The sequence below is a fragment of the Umbelopsis ramanniana genome, assembly GCF_025399195.1.
Source record: "Umbelopsis ramanniana AG unplaced genomic scaffold K450scaffold_18, whole genome shotgun sequence".
NCBI lineage: Eukaryota > Fungi > Mucoromycota > Umbelopsidomycetes > Umbelopsidales > Umbelopsidaceae > Umbelopsis > Umbelopsis ramanniana.
The window spans coordinates 250,940-266,819 of record NW_026252104.1 but is presented as its reverse complement, the minus strand read 5'-3'; the positions used below and the strand labels follow the sequence as shown (position 1 = coordinate 266,819).

The 15,880-nt window shown below is 44.2% G+C and overlaps 5 protein-coding genes across 5 annotated transcripts; 2 read left to right on the top strand and 3 right to left on the bottom strand.

Moving 5' to 3' along the window:
• Positions 1–592: 592 nt before the first annotated feature.
• On the top strand, positions 593–3,633 carry K450DRAFT_235319 (uncharacterized protein). The gene is made up of 4 exons (XM_051588066.1): positions 593–1,121; positions 1,196–2,154; positions 2,233–2,296; positions 2,373–3,633. Exons 1-4 carry the CDS (start codon positions 915–917, stop codon positions 3,363–3,365), a joined length of 2,223 nt encoding a protein of 740 aa, XP_051445938.1. The 5' UTR covers positions 593–914; the 3' UTR covers positions 3,366–3,633.
• Positions 3,634–5,023: 1,390 nt separating this feature from the next.
• Positions 5,024–5,380, bottom strand: K450DRAFT_235312 (uncharacterized protein). Its single transcript, XM_051588065.1, has 2 exons — positions 5,268–5,380; positions 5,024–5,196 (listed from the first exon to the last, which is right to left on the bottom strand). Exons 1-2 carry the CDS (start codon positions 5,350–5,352, stop codon positions 5,090–5,092), a joined length of 192 nt encoding a protein of 63 aa, XP_051445937.1. The 5' UTR covers positions 5,353–5,380; the 3' UTR covers positions 5,024–5,089.
• A 201-nt stretch (positions 5,381–5,581) lies between these two features.
• Positions 5,582–6,648, bottom strand: K450DRAFT_235310 (uncharacterized protein). The gene has a single exon (XM_051588064.1). It carries the CDS (start codon positions 6,471–6,473, stop codon positions 5,847–5,849), a length of 627 nt encoding a protein of 208 aa, XP_051445936.1. The 5' UTR covers positions 6,474–6,648; the 3' UTR covers positions 5,582–5,846.
• K450DRAFT_235307 (uncharacterized protein) lies at positions 6,649–7,267 on the bottom strand. Its single transcript, XM_051588063.1, has one exon. It carries the CDS (start codon positions 7,130–7,132, stop codon positions 6,824–6,826), a length of 309 nt encoding a protein of 102 aa, XP_051445935.1. The 5' UTR covers positions 7,133–7,267; the 3' UTR covers positions 6,649–6,823.
• A 2,418-nt stretch (positions 7,268–9,685) lies between these two features.
• On the top strand, positions 9,686–15,536 carry K450DRAFT_235299 (uncharacterized protein). The gene has a single exon (XM_051588062.1). It carries the CDS (start codon positions 9,994–9,996, stop codon positions 15,202–15,204), a length of 5,211 nt encoding a protein of 1,736 aa, XP_051445934.1. The 5' UTR covers positions 9,686–9,993; the 3' UTR covers positions 15,205–15,536.
• Positions 15,537–15,880: the final 344 nt, after the last annotated feature.

Genomic DNA, 15,880 nt, shown 5'->3' with positions numbered 1-15,880 from the left:
CTAGTGGCGGGAATGATATGTACTTTTCTTCAAATTGACCACAACTCGTAACTGCGGTAGGCTGTGACTCTTTTGCACTATCGCTGGTTCCAGCGGTGTAGGCTATCAAGTTTCTGACTATGACGGAGAGCGATAACCTCCGAGCATGAGCACTACTAGAGTCCATGGGGTGAAAGATGTAAAAGAGTTGAAAAGAAATAAAACAATCTGACCACCGTGGTCTCAAAAATATAATTATACGCGCTCGCCTGCGTTTTCAGTACGCAATGGCTAGTACCATTTGAGGAACAGCCAATACTCTGAGTCTTTTTTCCCAGAAATTGCGAGTCCAAAATTTCGTCATGTCGACTTTTATTGCTCGCGCCCACAAAGATTTTGGAGTGGCAAAGAAAGACTCCAGTCTTCTGACTGGAACATTCCAAGCTATGACCCCATATGATTTTCTATAGAACAAAGCTTAGGTACTTATTGAATAAAATTCGATTAACTACAAATTACAGCATTGCTGCACTGGATTGTTTTATTTATTATCTTCAAACCGAGCAAGTACAGCCTCAGGAAATCCTACTGCTTCCTCAAACATGGAGCCACCGCCAGCCACCCACATACAGCAACGTACGCTTACGAAGCTAAAATGATTCCCTAGTTACCAGCACCATATAATACAGCCCTACATCTCCATACGATAAAAAATGTGGGACTCCTCGCCATCATACCTGCCAAATACCGATGCGGTAAACCTTATTGGGAGGAATAGCAGCATGCCTACTCCTCTGCCATGCAAAGGCAGGGTCATTTTATAGGGGGGAATGATATAGGGGTCTGGCCTATACCCAAGGAAATTATCCACATGTTATTGGGCGTACACTCTTCTCCTAGCTCTCACTCTTTCTTTTTTATATTCGAGACATGCCATGGTTTGCGAATATTCGCCCTCCTCAGACTCTGAAATGCAACCGAACACCATTGTGGGTTCGATGTCCCGATTACAAAAAATCTTGACAGAACAACTGCCTAAATGGAGCAGTTCTAACAACGACTTCAAGGAGACCGAGCTGGCAGAGCGACCTCCCACACCCATTGATTGGGAGAGTAATATTCTTGAAGGACTCGATGTATTGGTAAGACAAAGGGATAGTATCTAAGCAATTAAGCAGCCACTCACTCAACGCTAATTAAATACGGCATATATTAGACTGTTCCTCAGTGGACTGACCAAATTAAAGTGACTTCAAGTGGCTATGCGGCTATAACCGAATCAGCTGTCAGAAAAGACGAAAATGCTGTTTTCAAATCCGTTCGCTTGAGTGGTGGTGAATCCTTTGATTATCACTACGAGCCGGTGTCAAGACATGAACGTAAAATGTTGCACCAAATACAATCTGATTTACTGGTCAAAGAAGAACTGGTCAGCCATATTGAGCGGTCACAAGCCGAGTTTATTGCCATGAAGAATGATTATGAGGAGAGACTGCATACACTGCAAGATCAAATAGCCGAATTGCAACAGGAACGACGGTTAGGAGCCCCCTCTCCTGACCGGCGAATTCGAAGGCAAAGTTTACAGCAGCCCAACGTGCCAACCATCATGCCAGTAAGCGCCACCATGCGTGAGGTAGAATTGAAAAAGCTCGCAGCCGAAATGGACGAACTTCGAAGAAAGTATAATCAAAGCTTATCAACCACGCAGACTACCAATGCTAAAAACGAAAAGCAGTGCAAAAACTATAGATTAACCATTGAATATATGAAGATAGAAAAGAAGAAACTTCAACATTGTATTAAAGAACAAGGCGAGAAAATCAAAAAACTGGAGCTTGACCATAATACCGAGATGGCTAGAATACAACTGGAACGAGACCAATTATTGGACAGCAAGACGAAACTAAGTAAAGATCTACAAGCGGCCAAAGCTGCCTTGAAAAAAAAATCCGACGACGCTATGCATGCTACTTGCCAAGTCAAACAAATGACCCCCATCCTCGACCGCGCGTTCCGGAATGGATTTGTGTGTGAAGAGTTGCCAGAAAGCCTAAAGTCCAAATTCGGCCAACATGCTTTTGCAAACAGCAATGGCCCGTTGACGCCAATGTATTCAAAATCAGACGTCTCGACAAAGACCAGAGCAAACAGAAAAAGGCAGAGTTTAGAGAGGTAGGTTTATAACAGTACACGAGTAGTATGTGCACAAGACCCGAGCTGATAGATCAAAAATGGCTGTCATTTTTTCAGAATGGTGCATCAATATGTACAAGCCGATCAACGAGCGTTAGAATACAAGCAGTTACTGATCAAGGTATGTCCATCAATGTTTCTTGTTAATCAACTTGCCCAACGTAACTCACTCTCCCCTTATCTTTTCAATCGTTAAGCGCAACATGATCTTTATGGAGAGATCAGAGCTGGCTTCAGAAGCTGAAAGCGTGATGCACGCGTGTGGACAACTAGCCGACACCAAAACTATTGAGTTAAACTTTCGGATGGAGGAGTTGACCAAATCGCTAGAGATGATCCAGGATCGTATTGACGGCTACCAGAAGCAATTCAAGGACTGTACATCAAAGTCTGGCCAAGATGCTGTGGCTTCTTCCAAAGGTCGACAGTCTAGCCAACGAGGAGATGCTGACTATGACATGTTACTGGATCGACGAGGAGCATATGATCGAGCTATGAATATTGTACGGTCTGTAAATGCGGAAGAAGGAAAGGTGTTGGGAGAGACTCTGCTCAAGGAAATCTTAATCCTAAAGTGCCGCGAGTCGTCAAGGGACATGGGAACCTTACAGATGGACTATACCATTCAAAACCTTCGCAAGGTCTTGCAAAGTATGAAACAATCGTCAGAAGCAAGCCGTGAGCTGGAAGATAATCGTCACCGAAATCGAGAGTCACTTGGAGGCAATTCAATGTTTGAATCAACCAAAGAAATAGCCAGTCTAAATGACCAAGCATCGTCGTTTGGCATGGATCTTCAAGACCAGTCCACTTTACTGGACATGATCAATCTGGACTTAAAGAATAAACCCTCAGGCATCAACACCTATGCATGCACGCAAGCTCCGCTACATCCATTGGATCAAAGTTTAGAGACTAAAAATCAAGAGTCTGCGAAACCACGGCCATGGTCCCGTTCCGTCATAGCCAAACGATCATCACTCAGATCGTCGGTGAAAAACAGCGTTATTCCCGACAGATGGACTAGACCGTTCACCAGTTCTTCTACGTCACGTACCATGGACCACAATGCAGGTCATCGGCGTTGGACCTTACAAACGTCCTATTGCGCTTCACAAAACTTTACCAGGAATGGCGAAACTAGCACTATCTTTGATCGATTGGCCAGTCGGCACACTGTGGATTGCTGAGTCCATTTTTCGTTTGCGCTTAGACTAAAATCCTAACGGTAGTCTAATTTGTATACTGAAACAAAGCTTTTCAGCTTCAACAAAAAATGGGTACAAGCAAAGCCATGATACACACAACCTAGTGAAGTGAAATGTTTTATCTTTGTTCATAACTGAAGCCGTCTAATATTGACGCTTTGCCAAGAGCTGATGTAAATCATCTAACATGTAAATAAGCTATACAATTTTTGAAATATATTAAATACTTAAAATGTGGCATGCGCAGGCACATCCATTGATTTTGACAATTTGTCTCTCGTTCATAACAGCGGCTCTATAGTAATGATGCGTTGATTTTCATTTTTTTATTTTTAATAACGGTTCCTGCTCGTGACTCCGGAGCAATTCATGCATAACAAAGTATCTTGTAGCGCAAGGAATATGCAGAAGCCGTAAAGTAAGTCAAACGACTGTAGTATAGTACATTTCAATACATGTGTTCAGGTATTTTTGGCTCACCGTTGAGCCTCTAAACTTATTGAAACCATAACGCAAATATCCTCACTTATTGAATAGCATTTCGCTAACGTAAGAGTCGTCGTTCGCTTGGTTTTCATTATCTCGACTTCTCATTTAGTGCAGAACGCAGTGTGCCAATTTCTTATATATTTACCTACATTGATTGTAACCAGAATTACATTTACTAGACAGAAAAATGTGCGTCACTGTCTTCGACACATCACCACAGGTTCCAAGACGTAAAAAAATGATTAACGTTTTATACCCTGACAACCAACTGGAATTCAACCTATACACTGTCCGACCAAGCCCAACGTGCCCACAAATGCACAATCGCTGTGCAATTGAGAAACTGGTCATAGTAAAAAATGGTTCAAACTAGCGGTACGTTATTGGATGCAATTGCACTATACTCAAAAAAAGGTCATAGTACAATAAATTATCATGTCATTTCCAATGAATCGAAGAACACCAATCTCATTGGTTATCAGCAATGATGCTTGGTGGCTCAGGTGAGAGAACCACGAGTTCGTCATCTACTCAATTCATGCAACCCTAAGTGTTCTATCTAATTAAACTCCCCACATCAAAGTTGCCAGAGCTGAGAATTCTGATTTCATGTGACCAACTTTTGTAAGCTCCACCCTAGAGTTCCATTGGATACATCTTCTCCGACATGGTCCAGGTACTCTGCTGACGCTCCATGTGGTTTACCATGCATACATGCGTCACGGTTGAATCAAATTTTACCCGGCGGGTGGAATGTTCTTATCACCTTATATTTGCGAAAAGTAAGCCATGGTCCCGAATCATGTCGGTTCACATCATGGACTCAAAATGTTTCTTTGATAGTTTCTTGAATTCCTTTGATTCATCCTAGTTCAAACACGAAGCTGACCTAATGCAACACTATTCATGGTATCGGAGGTTTCAGAGGATGGATGCTACCAAAGCTTTCCAAATAGGATGTTCGGGCCTGATCATCGTTTTGACCAACGGACGAATGGCATGTCCCCAAAAATTTTAACCTCAGTCACACTGAATATTCCACACTTTGATTCAAAAGGGAAGGTACCAGAGCGCAATAAGATGTAAACAAACAATAAAAAATGTGAGACCGAGAAAGACTGGTTTACTGGGTGGTGGCCCATGTTTCAATTTCATTGTCCTTTACGTACTATCTTAAAAGTTGGGGGAGAGGTGTTGAAACGCTAATTGACACTAGTCTATAACGTTGATCGATTTTCATTGGTGACTTCAATTCTTGCCTTTGGCACAACTGCAGCTTGATCCGCACGAGCATGCCGAGCCGCATCCACACTTTTTACCACATCTATGACACGATCGCCGGTTTTAGTGTGGTTTCGTCGGAGCGGTGATAGAAGCAACAATGCATTAACTTACGAGCAGGCCATTGAAATAGATTGAAGAGAACGATGGAAAGATGTATGTAGAGAAAAGATCCAAGCTGGTCTGCCTTTATACGCATTTTGCCACCGGCTCGATTAAGCTCATTGTTTTGATGAGACTACCCATATGATGCGTAAATAGGCATCAGCAGGTGAGCGGATGGTAAGTGTAAAGTAGTACAAGTAACGCTTGCCGTCTACTTCCGTGCGTTTGCTGACCACGATGAGGTAGAATGAGCCATTATTGCGGTGGCTCAATGTCATGAGTCTCAAGTACTTTAGCTTATCCTCCATGCATCACATCCCTGTGGCCAACATTAATTGCACACACCATACTAAAGTATACATATTAAAAAGCTGATATGAAGGGGGCATGCTAAGGGCGTGATTGCGGGTCTAAGGAAAAAAATAATTCTATTGTGCTTTTATTTTATAATTTGCTTTTAATAAAAAATCCACATCAAATTGTACTGTACATTAGCTTCGGGATCAATCAGATAGAAGACGTTAGTGTGTTTTCGGAATTGAATGGTGTCTTGTTCTCTCAGTCTCCCATGACTCGGGAATAAACAAACTATCGCATGTTGTAGGACACCTGAGCATTAGCACGGTTGGCCAAGGCCATTTTGTGAAGAGAGTTCTTCTTGGTCAGAGCTGAGCTGGCACCATTGATGACCGACAAAAGTTCACCACTGAGTCTAGCTTCAAAGGTTTTTTCGGGACGTTTCGCGGCACCTTCCAAAATCCAAACAATAGCCTTTCGTCGTCTTTGTCGCTCTCGAAGTGCAGTAGGAACGTGAACCACCTTGGAACCTTTCTTGGCTGATGTGAGTTTCAACATGGGCGAAGCTGATTCAATGGCTTCTGTCAACACCAATAAAGGGTCTGTGTTGGTCTTGACTCGAATATCAGCCAATGCATCGGATACAAGGCGTTGAGCACGAGCCTTTTTGCCGTCGCGCATGATGGTGTTGACCAGTTGTGAGACAATAGGATTCTGGCGAGTGAATTCCTGTTCAGCGGCTTGGTCCAGTTCGCCAGCTGCCAACTCGGCGGCTGCTGCTTCAATGGGTGACACTTCACTCAATCGGCATGCTTGAGAAGAGAAGAATCGGGAAGGTAATGCTGATGGGTGTGTAAAGGTGTTTTGCGCAGCCGATCGTGTCAAGGCGCGAACGCTATTCCACATTGATGCTGCCATGGTTGTTTTGCGTTTGAATCGATTTCGCCAACAAAAATTTCCAGGCCCAAAAATCACTGCACCTAAAAAAATTTGCTGGCGTCATCAAAGCGAAAAGCAGTCCAGTGGCGTAAATGCTGGCATTCGAGATGAGCAACGGGAGGCAATAGTCAGGCATATCTCATGACACTGCTGGCATAATTAAAAGCAATGAGGTGACACGAGCTTCATTAAACAACGAATCAAAGCGAGACGAATGATTGATAACATGAATGCATATCGCATCGGTCAGTTAGGCACTCAGGGCAGCCACGCTTACCACTATCCTTCAAATGTACACAGCTCAATGCCAATTGTATCCGCTGTATATCTCAATTTCTTGCAAATGCCAACAACACGTAGTCGCCTACTGCAACTATAGGGTTTTCCGGTGTATAAAAATAAAACGACACGTCAACCAATGTGCAGGTTATGTCGATCATTACCAGGATCTCCAAAACAGTACAAGATTGGCAACATCTAAGAATACAATCCAGGTGGCAAATCTTTCCAGAATGTCGCCTTCGGTGCTTTACCCTAGATGAATTATGGGGAGACTCATAACATACAATGTGAGTGGTGTACGCTGCATTTGCGATTACCAGGTACAAGCCAAACCAAGCTTGGCTAGATGCTAACATGCAGCTCCAACGCCGATATGCACGTCTGAAATGACACGGTTGGTTATAATTATGCTGATATTTTTGGCTATTTTCGCCATAGAATGCGACAGAGAGACATGGTGCCAAGCCGTCTACCCCTTAATTACCGCGCGAAGCCTCACCAATGGATGGAACAAAATGTCGATGGGCAACGCATGACAGGCTTTTATGCAAGAGTGCATCTTGAGTATATTTGGCAAATTTGGCGTACGTCTACATATAACTAACGCTGTATGTCTATGTAGACGATGGACTTTCAGCTGCGGCATATTGTCCAGCCCAGCCTTCCTCAATCGAGACATATTCTTTGTTTATCAAAGCGACATCCAAACACTCAGGCAACCATCGAAAGGGTGAAAAAGCCAAAAAACAAAAAAAGAAACAACAAAACTGGAACGTTGACGCTTTCAAAGCTTTTTGGAGGGAACGTCAACAAACATCAGCGATCCTGATGGTGGCAGCAGCCTCAAAAGGTGAAGGAAGCACATGTTATGTCAAATTTTCTACCATGCTCCACGAGAGATGTTCTCGACGGACACTTTCGGCACTTGTGTTCGGCAAACCCGAGTGGATATTAAAATTGAGATTTCATTTATTGCATATAATCCAGTAAAACGTTTGTGTACGCGTTGAGAGGGAGGGTAATGTGGATACATGCATAAAGTATCACTTGCTTGGCGTAAGACGAGCTATTTTTACCCAAAATATTTTTAATACATGAGCAGTTGATCGCTACGTAAGCAACTATGTGCGCGCTCTCTACGTAAGCGACTATGTGCGCTGTATAGCAGTTTGTAGCATAGCCTCCCGCATAATAGGGATTCCACCGATACATGCCGTGCGTGATGCTTACATTACCCATGTATGTTTTGCATTTTCGTACAACAGACGGCCCATTTCTGTCTTATACGGTACGGTCATATACCAAACACGAGGGGCAGAACGAATAAGTTACATCTTACTTGGATTGGTGTAGACGCAGCCAGGAAAGGGTTCATCACGAAAGGAAGGTTGAGAAGAAGTGTCGCTATGTGAGAGTCAGCATTACGTTATGGTATAGCTAGTGCAAAGTTGCTGCTAAAAAAAAAAAAACAGAGTACATGATCGAATGCTTCCATATTGAGTATACACGATATGATTATCAATTTCAGGCTCGCTTTTCCTCCCCCCCTCCTTTTTTTTTCTTGTCGCCTAGCATAGAATAAAAAGTCTTGGCTGACCTGATACTTTGTTTCGTCCTGACCAGCCAGATTGGATCGTCATGTTTCGAAATGTTGATTGTCAGGGTTTCAGATAACTTTGTATCTGACAGCATTCACCGACTTGTGATGTAATTACTATAGACGGTAATGTTTTTGACGATGTATTTTTTGGGATCCAGGAACGCCAGTTGAAAAAAAAAATTAGGCCATCCCAGCTGGTCGATCCCGTCATGGTCTGACGAAAAGTTTACCGCTTCCCATATAGATTACTTGTTATTGTTACCTTGGAGCAGAATCAGGAAAAGACCAAGATGGCAATATTTGCCGGTTTTAAATATAAATTCCTTTTTATTTATTCTTCACGGATATAGTATGTTTCGCTTTCACCTTGCTAACTGGTTAGGGGCTCGGACCGGGCTTTGGATAGAAAAGCCGGAGAAAGTAGTGATTATGGGACCGCATGCGGAGATTGTTTAGTTTGGCTGATGAGAGAAGATAGAGAGAAAAAAAATTAATTCAGCGAAGGTGGAGAACTACAGGCGAAACACATTGGTATCGAACTAGCTGAGAAACAATTCTTTATGGTAAGTTTCCTTATTCACTTGGGAATCGTGCTATATCAGCGCCGGTTAGGTCTGACGATTTATCTATGAAAAGAAGAGTAGAGACAGGGCAAACCGTAAGAGTTTGTAACCAATAAATTGACAACGTGTACGTGCTGTCGATCCAACCCAATCTTATTACACGTGCTTTTTCCAGTCAGTCAGTAAGCCAAGGGCAGGGCTACCGACTCCTGTTTCAAAGAGAAAAGAGAAACTTCCCTTTTGGCACAGCCGTTTTCAGACCAGTGTAACCCAAGCCTGAAAATAGATTGAAGCCGACAAACGTTACATCGAAATGCTTGGCACTTCTCAGCTTTCATCATTCGGAATTCCTTTGTCGGCAGTGGGACATGGCCTCAAGTGACGGAACCACTATTGCGTTGACCTTATTCCGAGATGAGGTAGGTAGTACCAGGGGACTTTCTTTGCCATAAAGGAGCTTTTGGGGGGGGGGGGGAGAGAGATGGGATGAGGTCCCAATAACAACCTATTCTACCTCAGATTGATGTTATTACATGTTTGTTGTTTATTGTTGTTTCGAAAAATGACACAATTTCACCTACAAAGTGGTAGTTCCAGGGACCTCATCTCCGTTCTACGAAACCTATCGCCAGAAGAAAGAATGAAACTGCCTTATTTTTTTTTAAAATCATTTTTTTTTGCCTAAAAGCTAAGGGAAAGCCGATCTAAGACGCAATAAAATTTTTCAAGCCAATAAGATAGGTGGTCCAGAACGAGATAATTTAGTAGCAGCGGGTCTCAGTCTAATTTACCCCCCCGCCCTTTATGTTGGATCGTCAAAGTGCACCCACACAAGATCGGGGATCCAAAAAGTTTCACCTTCACCTGAAAAGCAGAAGCAGGACCTGTCTTTCTGTTTCTCCCTGCTGAAAGACATAAAGGTCATAAAGGAAAAGACAAAAATACTGTTACTTTACCTTTTTCTTTCTTATTCTTCACTCTTTTTGATTTCTGTTCATTTTCTCTACTTGTTCAATCTTCATCGACATATACATATATCCACATTCACATCAACATGTTTAGGTCTTTCAGTCGAAAATCGCAGCAAAGACGCAATAGTCATGAATCTCAATCTGAAATATATCCACCACGACCAGGATCGAGTGCTTCCAACGCATCGTCTTCAATGAATTCAGCGTTGACACTTCATGAAAATGATAGTTTTTATAAATGGGCTGCATCATTTCCACCTGAGCAGCAACAACAACATCATCATCACCACAGGCCCACTTCACCCGCTCCCGCCTATCAACCGCAACCACCCGTCACATGCTCCAGACAGTCGTCTATGAACAAGAGTGCGGCTAGTAGTGATACTCGTACCATTACTAGCAATGGGTTTGATAGAGTTATGGAATTGCTGGACGATGCCTATAACGGATTCAGGACCCCCTCCACCGACAAGCCGCATGCTAACAACTTCCCATCTATGGGGCACCTGGTGGACCATTACCTTCAGTTTGATACACTTTTGGATTTCGTCAACGTCACCAATACAAAGGCGATCATTCGACCTCCGTCAGCCGAAATTGCCAACTGTGTTAACCATATTACACACGCACAAGTCCACAATTTTTTGGAAAAGTCTTTTAATTTGGCTCAGTTTGGTCTAACTCGCGGTCACCGTGTCGGTGTCTGTCTTCCTGATGGCCCGGAACTTGGTCTTTGCCTCCTTGGTGTCATAGCCTACTGTGTATGCGCCCCTTCCAACCCCAATTTGACCCCCGAAGAATTGCTACATGACTTTGGCAACATGAAGGTGGAAGCAGTCATCGTTCCATATAGCAAATTGCAAGACAATGATCGCATGGTACAAGTCCTGCGGGCAGGCGGCCTGCGTATAATTGGTCTCAAACCTGACTCACTTGGAGTTGGTTTCACTTTGGTGTCCGATGAAGTCGTGGCCAATGGCTCTTACCCAAATAGCGCTGAAACCGAAATTGAAATTGTTGAAAGCTTGCAAGTGGAAGCTCCAAAATATCAACGTCGCAAGTCTAGCTCAAAGTCATCCAACGCTAGAGAGCTCAATGGTCCAAATGACCTTGCTATGATTTTGCAAACCTCTGGCACCAGCGGCAAGAAAAAGACGGTGCCCTACCGTTTGCGCACACTTTGTATCGGCACTGTTTGTGTGGCTTTCTCATGGGGCCTGCAGTCAAACGATATTAATATCAACATGATGCCTCTATTCCATGTCGGCGGTATTGTCCGCAACCTATTTGCTCCCGTCTTCTCTGGTGGCTCTGTTATGTTATGCAATGGCTTTGATGCCTCTGTCTTTTGGGATATCGCCCAGGCCCAAGCCGGTGTCAACATTTGGTATTATGCCGTGCCTACCATGCATCATGCTATCCTTCAAGAGGGTAACATGCGTCAAGTCTCTGTCAAACTTAGACAGTTCGTCAAAATGATTTGTAACGCTGGTGGTGGTCTTCTACCCTCCCTTGCCAAGGATCTCAAAGCCTTCTTTCCTGCTGCTACCGTTCTGCCCTCTTATGGTATGACAGAATGCATGCCGATCTCCACCCCTCCACGTGATTATGCTCTCAACAGAGAGGGCACATCGGGTTTGGAAGTTGGACCCGAGATTGCCATCTTTATTGGGGACAAGCCGGTTGCCAAGAACGGCACTGTCGGTAATATCATGGTTCGTGGACCTCCTTGTTTCGATGGCTATGAGGGCATCGATAACACCAATACCTTTATTGATGGCTGGTTTGATACCGGCGACATGGGCTATGTCGACGATGATGGCTACCTCTATATCACTGGTCGCTCCAAGGAAATCATCAACCGTGGTGGTGAAATTATTTCTCCCTTTGAAATTGAAAATGCCATCGTGGCTCACCCCAAGGTTGCCCAAACCATTGCCTTTTCTGTTCCTCATGAGACTCTTCAAGAAACGATTGGTGTAGTGATTGTCCCTGAAGATGGCCATACTCGTGTTGACCTGAAGTCCTTGCGATCTTTCCTCAGCAAATCTTTGCATCACTCCAAGTTGCCTCAAGTCATTGTCTACATGGATAATATTCCAAAAAATGCTGTCAACAAGCCTCTCAGAATCAAGTTGGCTGAACGCATGGGCATTCCGGAAGTCAAGGACTCTGAAAGCAATGTCAATGTTGCCCAACGATTGTATCAAGGTGCCTGCCCTCCTAAAGGTACTCCTCTTACCGACCCCATTGCTATCACCAGTGTCTCCTGGGACATGAGTGACCTTGTCCAAGCCTTGGTGGTTCATCAAGCTGTGGCCGACTGCGCTGCTCTCAGGAACCCCCTAGACCATCAAGTGGTGGCTTTCGTCGTCAACACTCCACAAGACACTGAAAAAGAAATCGATGTCAAGGAAACAGCCATCCATATTCATCAATACTTGGAAACTCAAATCCATGATTACATGATGCCAAGACGTATCGTCATTGTAGATGAAATCGTTCGTTTCGAAGATGGTTCCTTGAATGAACAGGAACTCCACCAAATCGCTCAGGAGCAAGTTGCCGATTTGGAGGAATGCACTGGTGATCCTGTTGCATTGGCTCTGCGCGATATTTTTGCTTCAGTCCTCGGCATGCAGGGTGAAAAAGCCCATTACCCCCTTAATGGAGATTTCTTTGAATACGGAGGTGACTCTCTCAAGGCTGGTGCTCTCATCTCCTCAATCCGCTCCAAGCTTGGTGTCGCTTTGCCTATTGTCATCATCTATGAAGAGAAGAACAGAACGCCTATTGGTTTGGCTAAACTTTGCACCGAACAATTGCCAAGTGATCATCACCTGTTTACTCATGGCTACAGTGCCATCAACATTGAAGAAGATGAAGAAGACCCCAAGGAACGTCTCAAGAATCGTCCAAAGTCTGGAGCAAAGAATCAGTGGAACCCTTTGGTTGCCTTGGTCCAACTCTCAAGTATCTACTTGTTGCGTCCCTTGCGTATCACTCTCTGCTGGTTCATGTTTGCGTCTCTTTTGGTCGCTGTTGCTTCAAGCTGGGACAGAAAGGGCAGCAATGTTCTTCGTGTTATCCAGTTGTCTCTCTCTCTCTTCATTGCTCGCTTCGCCACCGCTTTGGTCCTTCCCTTCATTGCTATCATCACCAAGTGGGCTGTTATTGGTCGTTATCGCGCTGGCTCTTATCCTCTTTGGAGTTCTTACTACCTCCGCTGGTGGTTTGTACATCAAGTCTGCCGCATGTGCGGTCGTGGTATCTTCAAGTTGCATCCTCGCTTGTATGCCTTCTATCTGACCTTGATGGGATCTTCCATTGGTACCAACTGCAGAGTTGATATCCATGCTGATATTCAAGAATTTGACCTTGTCACCATTGGCGATTATTGCCAGTTTGATAACTGCTCCATTCGTCCATTTGTTCTCAAGACAGGTCATATGGTCCTCTCAGAAATTGTCATTGGTAGCAATACCTCTATTGGTCTCAAGTCCATTGTCACTGCTGGTTCTCATATTCCCGCTGGTACCGTTATGGGACCTCTTACCTCGTCTCACAACATGGACGTCGTTGCTGGTGGCAGCGCTCATATGGATACCACTCAAGGCATGAACTTTTCCGAGCTCAACCGTATGAACTTCCCTGCTCCTCATTTCTTGGTTTCTCTCATTTTTGGTTGGCCCATTGTCATCTTTGCCAAGTTCTTCGCTTTCCTTCCTTGGTTTGCTGTCATCTTCTTGCTCACTCGTGAAGTCTTCTTTGAGAAGGCATCTCAAAACCAGTTTGCTGAACTCATCCTTTACTTCGCTGAACCCGAGCGTGTTGGTTACCATTTCTTGGCTGTTGTTGTTCGTGACAACGTCACACCCTTCTTCTACTTGGCTGCCGTCATCGCTTTGAAGCGTCTCTTTATTGGCAAGTTTAGAGCTGGACCTCGTGACCGTCGTCAAATTTCACTCCTCAAGTACTGGCTCATGGAGAAGCTCATGCCTGGTGGTGACCTCGGTGGTGTCACTCGCTTGATCGGTACTCACTACGAATTGGTTAGCATGATCTATCGTGCTCTTGGTGCCAAGATCGGTGAACGTGTCTACTGGCCTGGTTCTGGACTTCGTGTCATCGAATTTGACCTTTTGGAAATTGGAAATGATGTCGTCTTTGGTTCAAGAACTCATGTTGTCTGCTCTGACTCTCACATCTCTGCTCCGGTTAAGATCGGTGATGGAGCTATGATTGCTGATCGATGTGTTCTCCTTCCTGGTGCTACTATTGGCCGCAAAGCTGTTCTCGGTTCTGGTGGTCTTGCAAAGAAGAACTTCCATTTCCCTGATAACTCTGTCTGGGTTGGCTCTCGCGGTGGTAATGCCCTCCTTTGGGATGCTGGTACCAACTCTGCTGATGACGAATCCACCATTACACCTTTCGGTCGCGCCTTCTATCAAAACAAGGCTAAATTCTGGGTTATTCCTCTTAGCTTGATTGTCGTCTACAATTGCTTGTTGCACATCATTGCCTCCTGTTACTGGTCTGTTCCTGTCACTGCTGCTATTCAAGTTGCTGCCGTCATGGAAAAGCGTTATTTCTTGAAGCATACTGATGAAGCTGCCGTATATAGTCTATACGAAGGTACTCGTCAAGGTCTTACCTTCTTAATCATCTTTGCTGTCATCTGTGCATGCGTTTGCATACTCTGCTTCCTTGGTCTCGTCATTGAAATTGCTGCCAAATGGTGTCTCTTTGGTCGCAGAAAGCAAGGCAGTTATAACTGGGATGAATCTTCCTACTGCCAGAGATGGCAAATTCTCATCACTTTCCAACAATGCTTCCGTCAAGGTGTTCTCAACCTTCTCAGCGGTAGTGCCTGGCTTGTCTTGTTCTTCCGTTGCCTTGGCGCTAACATTGGCAAGAATGTCTGTCTCTATCCTAATGGTGGTGACCCTATGATGACTGAGCCTGACTTGGTCACTTTGGAAAACGATACTGCTGTCGATGAAGCTTCTTTGATCTGCCATATCAATTCTCGTGGTCAATTCTCCATCAACCCATTGCATATCGGCGCTGGCTCTGTTCTTCGCACTGGATCAAGATTGTTATCTGGTGCTTCCATGAAGGAAGACTCTGTGTTGCTCGAACATACTTTGGTTGCCTCTGGTCAAGTTGCTGAAAAGAACTCTATCTGGCAAGGATGGCCTGGTGAAGACGTCACTGAAAAGTATAACCAGAACATGCGCAACTCAAGACGATTCTCAGTCAAGAGTTTGAGAGGTTTCGTTGACTTCTATTAAAAGAAGTAACATTCCATCAATGCACTCAAATTTCCCTCCACAAAAATCTTGTTTTTAAAAACCAGTCAGCAAAGCTCACTATCCCACACACACACACACACACACACACATACAAACATGTACCATAGAACTGAAAGGGTTATAATGTACAGAGGCACACCCAAAACCCAAAACCCTCTTCGCAGTGTTTTTTTTTTTCTTCTTTCATCTTGTTTCTTCTGTTTCCCCTCCCCCATTATCTTTCCATTTCTTCGTGATATTGTCCAATTCGCATCATATGCAATATAGAAAACAAATATACCTGAATATATCATTTTTGCCCTACATCTTGTGTTCTGGAAAAAAAAGTGTGACATTGTGTTTACTTATCAGATCGCCTCATTAATCCGATCACGCATAACCGAGCGTAGTGATGACAAAGTGCCTGCGATTGATGAATGATTTTAACTGATATGAGGATGTAAAACAGAGTCTTCCTATTACCGGTGCCCCCAAATTGACGATCAATTGTCGTACTTACCGTCCCTCCGAATACCCCCGTCGACACACTTACATTGGGTCTGTCCAGTGTATTAGTTCGGGATCAACACCGCTTCTGCCATGTGTGTCGAGCAGCCGTCGGAGAGTCAAACGTGGGCCGAGTTGGCGCGGTCAAAGCGAAAACTCAAATAAGATA